Genomic DNA, 10,795 nt, shown 5'->3' with positions numbered 1-10,795 from the left:
CTCCAGTTAGTCAAATATTATACACACACAGTCGCGCTGCTGCGCTCCTCTGCAATACATCTGTTAGTGCAGGCAAAGAGTACAACGGATAATTTTAACAAGCGATGGTGGTAATGCGCAGATTATAGTCCAAAAATATCAAATGTATAACGTAAAAATCACTTTATAATTTATTATTTTATACAATTTGCCGAGGGTACGGACAGAGGAGGTCCGGACAGAGGAGGTCGGCGGTCCGGTCGTGGATCGCGGTCCGCCAGTTGAGGAAGGCTGCTTTAAATTTTATAATGTCACCATGACATTGTTTCACAATTGATTCATAGATTTTTTTTGAAGATGCAAGACATTATATTTTAATGTCCCAGAGCAGAATAATTTGTGTATGACTGCTTTTATAGTTTTGCATCGTACAATGTATGGAGAACAGTAGTCCATATTCTCTGGCCTTTTACATCAGCAGCAGTTGGCCACAGGGCAGCTCTCTGAACAAGACCCCTCAGTGTCAGTATGCAGCTGCAGCTTCCGTGATGCTGGCCGGGACTCAGATGCATGACCTCGTGCGGAGGGGCAGGCCAATGCGATCACAAAATACAGGGGGTGTCATGTTTTAAGAATATTTATTTTCCAAGACCAGTATCGTTGCATTTGAATCAGACTTAATATCTCTACTGTATCATTTTTGGACCACATCTTTATCGCTTGCGGTTTCGATGTAGCAATGTTGGTGAGATTTGCCACTAAAGTGTCATGTGCAGAGCCCCCTGAACTCTCGCTTGTTGGACTATTCCGTTTTGCATCTCAAAAAAAATCTGATAGTTAGAGAAGAGTTCTGTCAAGGACTGGTATAGCCTCTGAGCAATACAAAACCACAGAGCCTAAATTAATTGAGGTAACTGTATGTTTGCCAATTTCAACTTTATTTACCATGTTTTAACGTGATACACACTGTGCTCCTATCTAGTTCGTGAATTAACACGCACCGTTGGATTATTGTTTGTCTATTTCAAATCTTTAACCACCCACTGTGGTTTGTTTTTTTGGTCAATGTATTTTGTCTTGATATAATCTGCATGAATGCTTCTTTACAGATAAGGTAATGGAAAAGAAGGAGCGGAGTGATCCCCTGAACAACATATCAGTGATAAAAGGTAACTCCGAATATTTTGCTATCTTTGGACAGACATGAATTCGGTCTTCTATAGTTCTAACCTGCTCTGACGAATCAGTCAGGGGAGGCAGTTACATGACTTTACAAGCTGATGTCCTTGTTTGAGTGTCTCTTGTGTCAACAGCCTATTCTATTAGAAGAGTCTCTTTGACCTGAGAACGTGTCAGCAGAGTAACCAGTGACATTTAAAATGGACAATCAAAATAGAATGCAGAGCATAATGCAGTCATGGTGAAGTGTTATGACACCACTTTCAAGAAGATTCACAAGTGAATTCATTTTACACGAGGACTTATTTGTTATGCTTCACTGTCACTGCGCTACATAGTGAGTGTTTGTGGCATCCTCACAGCAGTGTTTTTGTCATTCCAGGATAAATTTAAGAATGTGTCACCACCCAATTGTACAGCCATTGATTATTGTACTGTATTATCTGCATTGTCAACCGATTTATGTAATTTGTATACATTTATCCAGCAGGGCCATATCGAATACAGGCTGTTTCATTCTTTGGGGTGGAAAGCGGTAGGGGAGTAGCTGGGCCGTCATGACTTTAGCCTTCAGCACTTGAGCTAAAAAAAGAAATTCCACAACTTTTTTTTTTTGTCATCACGCAGCATGATGCTCAGTATCCAATCTCGCGAAAAGGTATTTTTGTACATTCTAATCCCATTAATACTTGGACTGTGTGACACCCAAGCTATGATGGTCATGGCGGATAAAGAGATTGTGGTTGATAGTTTTATGTTTCTCTCTTTTCGTTTTATTTCTCTCAACTTGACAAAGACCACCCTATTCACAGGGCACCCACTCACTTTCTCCCTTATAAATATGCATGCATATTGGAACGCGCAAAAAAATAGGACACATTTCAGCTCCTGGCCTTTGTCTGGCACACAGCGGAGTGGTCATGCGCTTGAGTTGGAGAGTGCCACCAGCCTCCAGTAGTTACTTGGTTGCCTTGGATTTATTGGTGCCATCCAAGGGCGCCTCTGTGAATGTATATGTGGGTGGAAATGGACAGTACATTAAGACAGCAATGCGAGAGTGGCATACAGCGAGACTCTGGCAAATACTGCAGCACAGTTGTCAGATGCATCCTTTTATGGCGCGCATGTTTTAAAATGTTGTGACTCATTTTTCTCTTCTGCCAAATGCTCGGCCCAAGATGAGGTCACCTCTTTTTCTAGCCACCACAGATTAGTGGATCAAGATATTCACTGGGAAGTGCAAACCACGAAGTATTTCCAGAGCTTGTTTTCACCCAACAAAAAACATAACAGGCCTTTGGCAGCCTCGGATAGTTTATTCTTCTTGTCTGGTGATTACAGCGTGCTGCTGTAAGGTAGTGTAGCTGTGCTAATGACATAGCTTGTAGACAGTTTTGAATGACAGAGCGACTAGGAAATGCACATAATGGAATCCCTTTCTGGGTCGGCAATTAGATTATGTAATGGGCATGTTTTAATAGCTTGGGAAATCATTTAATGTGTCAGCCCTAGTTAAATATTTGGGACTGAATCTGAATTAACTTGGAAGGACTTTAAGTTACCCTTCTATTTTTATGATGACACTGAATGCCATCTTTGCTTCCTCGTTATGACCCCGGCAAATGTTCAGGCTCAACATTCCACAGCCTTTTGTGGGAAGATAGGAATGTTAACATTTACGACGACCACTCTCTTGTTAGAATAGCTGTTTTGATTTTGGATAACCAATTCTTCTTTATCACTTTCTCACAGGGACAAATATGGGGTCCCCAAGCGACTATGAAAAAACAATCCAGCGCTTGAACGATGAACTTGGAAAGGCTCAGGATCAGGCCAACACAGAGAGGCACAAATGCATGGAGCTAGAAGGTAAAAATTGTGTTAAATAAATATTGTGGTCTTTTTTTTTCAGATCAAGGACAGGTAGCCAGAGATAAAATATTATCTCATGCTTTATAGGTATCCTCAATAAAGAGAAAAAGGACAAGAAACAACAAGCTGATGATTCTGCAAAACAGATCAAATTTCTTCAAGGTATATAATCGGAGCCATTTGATATTCGGTAGCAGTTGTGTCTGTCAAATTAAGAAGCCAAACTGCAATTATACCTTCTATCAAGCAAAATTTTAATATATTGTTCCCACTTTATATGATGAACATTCTTTGAACAGGCCAACTGCGGCAGCTCCAAGATGAGATGGATGTCCTCAGAGAGCAGACAGACGTCTCCTCTAGTTTACATGATGAGCTACAAAGTTCACGTGATGAGGTGAAATCGCTGAAACGAATCCTGGAGGCAGCTTCCGCTGAGCGGGAACGTGACCTAAGTGCAATCGAGTTTAACCTGGCAACCGTCTCTAAGGATTTGGAAAAATGGCGTCAGACTGCCAGCAAATATGAGCGTGAGATTGATGACCTGCAGCGGGATCTCCAGCAGCAGGGCAAGCAATGGCAAAAAACTGCAGAAATACAAGGTACAGTACTTCAGACTGCAAATTCACTTTGTCATACCAGATCATTTGAAGTATTGCTATTAATTTAAATATTCTCATGCTATATTAGTGAGGCCAAAAATCATCCTTCCATGTGACAGGCTGCAGCGTATCATTACTTCTCATGAAACAGCTGATCAAATGAAATGCAGAGCGTCTCATGTTAAACGTAGCTGCGTGTATGATGCATTATGTATAGACTCCACATTTCCTAGAATTTAAATCTGCATACTTATATTTTTACAAAGAGTTGTGTCTCAAAACGTGGATGACCCGACATTTTTCGAACACAAGCCATCATTCAGCTGATGTAAGATATGCACGCAAACAAGATACAATCGCTGTTATGTGGGAAGTAAAATAAATACAAGTCATTTCACATTAAGCAACAGTTTGGTAAATAGTGAACAATTCATCAGAAAAGAGGCTTGAGGCTATCTGACACACCTAGTGTAAGTTTACTGTCAAACTAAACATGAAACAAAGAGAAGTACATGTTGTATATTTAAACCCAGAGGTGGGCATTCCGTCAGTACTGACAGAAGGTCTGTCAGTTCGTCAGTTCGTCCCTGAAACGCTTTGTGCTTCCTGTATGTGGCGTATGCACCAAAGAGCTGTAATCCTCAATCAGCCAAGAAGAAGATGACGACACCACACAGATTTTTCATCTTTTGAGCTATGGCAATTTTTTTTGGGGGGGGGGTGATTATAGAGGTACCTAGGGGCCGGTTACATTTATTGACAGAAGCGTGAATAAAGTAACATCACATACTGACTGACTGACGGTTACAATTTGGTTCGGCGGACGATGATGAACGGGTGCACAGGCCACTGACGAATGGCAGACCGACAAAATTACGTAAATTGCTCACCTCTGCTAACACATATTGTAAGTTCGCATTGACATGCTATTGGTTATCATTGATAGTTGCGGTTTTACAACCCTTTAAGCAATTGATGTTTGAACACAAATCGTGGAACAACCAAGTCGACAGATAATATAACAACACCCACAGGCATCTATTCTTTATCCTCTATGAAAAAATGACTCCTATTACAGAAAGTTACTGAGTTGGAGTTGAAGAAATTTATTTTTCTTCCTTTGTGTCTGTCTGACACATTACTGCTTCCTAGTGGCCAGGGCAGGCACACCAGAAGCAACAGCACACTGGACTGGATTGCAAAATGAAATGATAATGCACAAACTGCTTAATGTTTCACATTGTAGTCAATTATGTTGTTACTCTGTTTTTAATGTAATATTATAGAATGCTTTTATTCCCAATTAAAATAACAGAATCACAACAATGTGTTTTTTGGGGGACGGCTGGAATGGATTAATGCCATTTCCATTCATCTCAATAGTGAAAGAAGATTTGAGTTTTTTGTGTTTTTACTCACGGAACAAATTAAACTGGTATCTCAAGACACTGTTCCATCTTGAGTTTGAAGATAGATGGGTGGATACATAAATACCTATTGACAGATGGATACACAGGCAAGGCAGCTTTATGTACTGTATATAGCACATTTCATTCACAAGGCAACTCAGTGTGTTTCACACAACCAGATAGATAGATATTAATTCAGTACAGTACATTAATTTGTATTTTGTTTTTTTGTTTGCTTTTAACAGCCAATGAATTGCAGTCCATGCAGATGGAGTGTAACGGACTTCAGAAGGAGTGTTCTAGTCTGCGCTTGGAGAAACAGGAATTAGTGAATAAGCATCAGAATGAAAAGGGCAGTCTGCAAAGTGAGTTCACGTCCCTCAGGACAGAGAAGGAGGAACTCCACAAGGCCCATCAGAAAGAGAAGGGCGACTGGGAGCAAAAAAGTACAGCACTGTGTGCTAAAAATGAGGCGATGCAGCAGAAGCTGCAGCAGTTGGAGAAAGAGCTTGTCAGGTCAGTACTTATAAGAAGAACATTTTGATTGGCCTGTTTGGTCATCGCAGGAACAATTTTCCTGCAACTCATAAAATATGGACCTCCAACCTCAGAGGACCAATCAAAGTCAACCCAGTAATTTGCTGCTGGCTGCTGTGCTCCATCTTGCATGTATTTGTCTCAGTCTGCATTTCATTGTTTCAATGAGTTTGCCATTTGTCAATGTTAATTCCAAACATTCAGTTTTGTGAGTTTTGGGGATTCCATTGCACAACAGCGAAGTCCGTCTTCTACATGATCTCACTAGTACAAGCGTGTTCAGAGTTCAAAACACCAACCCTGTTTTGTGACCTGCTCAATTGTCTGATTTGATTTTACTGTATATCATGTCGCTCATACTTGGGATCCACCTCCTGTTGAAACCAGTGTGTGTATTTGTTCCTTGTTTGCTGCTAGTTCACGTACCCAGAATGCAGAGCTGAGCAACAGCCTGAAAGCCCTTGAGAGATCTCAGCAGGAGCTGGAAAAGAAGCTGGTAGCTTTGGAGCTTCAACATCAACTGGATAGCAGAAAGCTACAGACCCAACTGGATGAGGCAGCTTACAACAAGGAGACCCTGCAGAGAAAGGTGGGCTTTAATTCATCTAAGCCAGTGTTTCCCAACATTTAGTGAGTCAAGACACATACTGTACTTTACATCAGAAAAACCTCTAAACAAATTTCACAAAAAGGGATATACATGGGTTAGTTCATTTAGATATTCTGCCTGTCACTGTTTGTCGCTAATATAGTTTGGGAGTCAATGATGCAAGCTAATTACTTACTGTCTGTGCCAAATCCCTTTTAAATGATAAGAGTTGTAACATATTAACTTTCCAGCCATCTCACCAATCAAAACGTGAGCCTCAAACATAAAAGCACCCCAAATTCACCTGAGGCTCTTTTCATCCTCATGCCATACAGTGTAAAGCATTTATGAATCATTTGAGTGACTTGGCAAGTGTTGATTCTCATTAGAGGCTAGCGTAGCTTTGTAATCGGTTCAGTAGATGCAGCAACAAGGATGCAGTATTTAAAACTATTATGCATTTAACTGCGAGCATGATGATGACGCTCACACACCCAGCCACCTGTTTGCTTGTATAGGACTGAATGAAATGTGATGTGATGATTTCACTCCAAGTCTGGAAATCTATTTTTGTCAGAAAGTTAGACAAAGTGGTTATGTTAAAACAATATTGTGGAATTTAACGTGTCAATGGGATCAAGTAGCATGTGATAATATGAAGATTAACACTTTCAATTTCGTTTCTCAACATAGTGGTATCCGGCACCAACAATCGAGAACAAATAAACAGGGACTGTCACGAGGCAACAACACGGATAATGTGTGATGTTCCAAACGAACGTGCACTACTAGTTTTGTCATCCAATGACGCAATCCTAAAAAGCAGAAAGGCACGTTTCATGGCAGGTTTAGCAGGCTGCATGAGCATGCGTGGACAATCCACTCCCTTTCACTGGAGTTTAACAGAAAGCTGCAATGAACTATTGTTGTTTGAGGATTACAAAAAAAGAGAATGGCACAGACCAGTGGATCACCTTGTATTTTTCAAAATCTCAAGTGTCCTGCTGATCAGGAGAAACCAGTTGTCTGTGAAAAGCTCAAGTGAAACGCTCACAGTAACTTTTCTGCAACAATCTCCAGAAACAGCCTGGTCAAAAAGTAGATATCAGTATTTACTTAACAATTTTTCCTAACCAAAATTAGCATTTAAAATATGCAATATCATAAATATGCAATGCATCATTTGTCACTTAGGACAAATTATGTCACTTTGGCCATTTGTGTGAATTAAGCCCGTCATTACAGAAAACTACAACTCACGGTGCAACTGCAACTCACGGATTATTTTATATACAATATATGTGTGTGTGTATGTATATATATATATATATATATATATATATATATTTTCCTATCTGCTTATCCTCACAAGGGTTGCGGGCGATACTGCTGGAGGGACACCCTGAACCGGTTGCCAGCCAATCGCAGGGCACACACAGACAAACAACCATCCGCGCTCACACTCGCACCTAGGGACAATTTAGAGAGTGTTCAATCAGCCTGCCATGCATGTTTTTGGAATGTGGCAGGAAACCAGAGTACCTGGAGAAAACCCACGCAGGCACGGGAAGAATAAGAATTGGTTGGGTGTAGTCTAAATATTGTTGCTATTTGCATCCTTGTTGATTGACCTTAATCTAAAATCCAGCACTAGAAATAATTTATTCCGCCATTGGAAAATTCTCAATTTATATGTAACGTTTGGCTAAAGTTTTGTTTTATTCTATATAGTATGAGGAGACCAAGATGGAACTGACTGACCTAAGGGAAGATTATGAGAAGACTGAGCAGGAGAAGCATGCACTTTTGAATGAACTGGAGGAGTGCAAAGCCAACATGAAGGAATTGCAGGAGAGAGGAACAAAGGTGAGTGTTGCTCCACCTCACTCAGTTACGTGACCTTTGCGAAAATTCTACTCTGTCATGTGACAGATTGAATCTTGAATCTAAAAAGCAGACCTATCAGTTATTTGCACAATACATGACCTTTGCCCTGAACAGGAGCTTTGCTTTGGGCTTTTACCACCTACCAAACATAAAATGTCTGTTGATTTTTTTTTTTTGTCAGTTGTCTGTGGCCAAATAATTCCACCATTTGTATGATCTGAGTAATGTCAGTCTCAGAACCACTCTGTTCTCATCTGGTGTTTTTTTCTGTTGCTTGACAACATTGACAGCCGTGTGAATCCCATTAAAAACACTCTACTTGCTGAAGGGCGTACCTGTGTTAATTAATAGTATGTCCCATAGTACATAGTTGATTATTATAATATCACTTCCCTTCTGTAGACATCCCTAATGCTGCCTGTTCAAGCCATAGTCATCGGCCTTGTCCTGGCTTTGCTGTTATGGTGCTTCGGCGCATTGTGGTAGTAAGGTATATGTTACTCCTGCCCACATCTATCATGCTCATCAATGTCCTCCAGATCACTGCATGGCTTCGGTACCGCCCCCGTCCCCAATGCCTTCCTTTTGGCAAAAAACCCCCAAAACCTCCCCAAATAATCCGGTCCACTGCAATTTAATCTTTCTAATCATACAGCTTCAACATGTGACATCTGTTTGTTATGTCTGGACACTAACAAGCTTTTCTCCCAGCGACTTTGGATGAGCTCATCTTCATCTTTATAACTGGCATTCTCTGTTGCACCGCCTTGGTCTCTTTCCATTGACGCGTCTGCTGGAGGGAGGCTTTCACATGGTGACGCTCATGTTTCCATTTTTGTGTCATCGCTTGTTTCAGAAGCTGTGGATGATCTGGGGGCCTGTGGTTGCTGTGGCTCTAACAGCTGTGACTGCTGCTGCACTCTTTAAGACTTGAGGGACACACATACATGGCTCACACATATAGATGCACACGGCGAACTTAGTCATAAGATTTCTCCACACTGAAACTGTCTTGCGTGACACATACTCTTATCTGCACTGATCATTAGGAGTCATACTTAACAATGTTTAAATATCTTGCAATCTTTATTTCAGTTGGCACTTGTGCTCATTAAAGTTCTTTGAGTGTTTATTTTTGCAAAATATTAGTGGAATATATTTTGGCATATTTTGAGCTGTAAGGTGTCCATTCATGAATGTAAATGTTGTCTACACTCTAATTGTAATTATTATATACGATAATAGTTTGGAAGGCTTATTTACAGCTCGGGCCTCCCAAAAGATAGTGTGTGGGTGTAGTTGTCAGCACAATAAACATTGTCAATAAAGTGACCCTATGATTAGTGTCATGAATAAATATACGGCAGCGTCACCAGAATTAGGCACATCTGCACAAAATAGAAACATAAACAATTAACAACCCATTAACAGAGACATTTTTTCACAATTAGAAACGGTTCCCAGATTCTACGAATCAAAATCCACAAAAGACAAAAAAAAATTGACCCTGAACGTGAAGAAAAAAAACCCAGCAGCCGATTCAGATTTTCACCTGACGCCTTTCAATTAGTGCTGTAGATCTGTTCTTGCATGAAGACACAAAAAGATAACTTCGCTGAACATTGAAGTATGTGGCAGCTGTTAGAAGCTAATGCTAATAAGCTCTGTTAGCTAATGCAAATCTGTGCTGACAGTCCAGTTCTGCTTACTGTTTAGCTTGAAAATATCAGCACTTTGCCCTGCATAGCTAGCAAGTCAGAGGCAGAGAAACTGCCAATTCCCTCACTACAAGCTTTTTAATAAGAAGGCATTTTGATCAGGTAAAAAAGAGAGACCAAGAGAGAGAAAAAATAGTGAAGCACAACAAGCAAAGACAGCAAACCCCTAAACATCCAAATGGACGCCCCCACCCCCCAAACAAAGTGAAGACTAATCAGCAAAGCATCACCGCTATGCATCTACACAATCATGAACCCATGTTACATAAACAACTTAAATAACACGGGAGCACAAACTGACGCAACATCACACATTGGAGAACAAATATAAGCACTGGCACTCAACACAAACTGTTTATGACGCATCAAAGAAGTTCCAGGACTATTGTCACACAATATATATGTTCCGTATTTGAAATCCTGCTATCGGAGAAGACTGCTATCTTATGGAGTTTGCTCATCTTCCACTCTTGCGAAGTCCTTATTGAAAAAGGCCCGTCAAATACATCTGCCAAAACATCCAGTTCACCTTAAACCCCAATGAACTGCTGAAAAAGGCAATACATCTTTCATAGAATAAACTTTGGCTTGACCTGACCTGGAAACCAGGGTCGTCATAAGCTGTCTTCTGCACATTTTGGGCATTTGTATAAATTGAGTGAGCACGCCTTTTTCTTAACCATCCATCCATCCATTTTCCGAACCGCTTAATCCTCACTAGGGTCGCGGGGGGTGCTGGAGCCTATCCCAGCTGTCTTCGGGCAGTAGGCGGGGGACACCCTGAATCGGTTGCCAGCCAATCGCAGGGCACACATAGACAAACAACCATCCACGCTCACATTCACACCTAGGGACAATTTTAGAGAGTTCAATCAGCCTGCCATGCATGTTTTTGGAATGTGGGAGGAAACCCGAGTACCCGGAGAAAACCCACGCAGGCCCGGGGAGAACATGCAAACTCCACACAGGGAGGCCGGAGCTGGAATTGAACCCGGTACCTCTGCACTGTGAAGTCGACGTGCT

The 10,795-nt window shown here is 41.0% G+C and overlaps 1 protein-coding gene across 5 annotated transcripts; it reads left to right on the top strand.

Moving 5' to 3' along the window:
* Nucleotides 1-809: 809 nt before the first annotated feature.
* slmapb (sarcolemma associated protein b) lies at nucleotides 810-9,386 on the top strand. 5 transcript variants are annotated; one of them, XM_086119130.1, is made up of 11 exons: nucleotides 810-889; nucleotides 1,089-1,148; nucleotides 2,911-3,027; nucleotides 3,118-3,192; nucleotides 3,330-3,427; nucleotides 3,521-3,632; nucleotides 5,287-5,557; nucleotides 5,996-6,167; nucleotides 7,899-8,033; nucleotides 8,457-8,544; nucleotides 8,911-9,386. In XM_086119130.1, the coding sequence occupies exons 2-10, from the start codon at nucleotides 1,097-1,099 to the stop codon at nucleotides 8,538-8,540; spliced, it is 1,116 nt and encodes a 371-aa protein (XP_085975256.1). In that variant the 5' UTR covers nucleotides 810-889; nucleotides 1,089-1,096; the 3' UTR covers nucleotides 8,541-8,544; nucleotides 8,911-9,386. The 5 variants fall into 5 exon arrangements, with proteins under 5 accessions (XP_085975256.1, XP_085975231.1, XP_085975247.1 ...); XM_086119105.1 differs by having other exon boundaries at nucleotides 3,330-3,632; XM_086119121.1 differs by having other exon boundaries at nucleotides 1,089-1,149; nucleotides 2,924-3,027; nucleotides 3,330-3,632.
* Nucleotides 9,387-10,795: the final 1,409 nt, after the last annotated feature.

This window comes from Hippocampus guttulatus, chromosome 1, assembly GCF_054856545.1.
Source record: "Hippocampus guttulatus isolate MCC_2025c chromosome 1, RoL_Hgut_1.0, whole genome shotgun sequence".
NCBI classification, from domain to species: domain Eukaryota; kingdom Metazoa; phylum Chordata; class Actinopteri; order Syngnathiformes; family Syngnathidae; genus Hippocampus; species Hippocampus guttulatus.
This window is presented reverse-complemented; position numbering and strand designations above follow the sequence as displayed.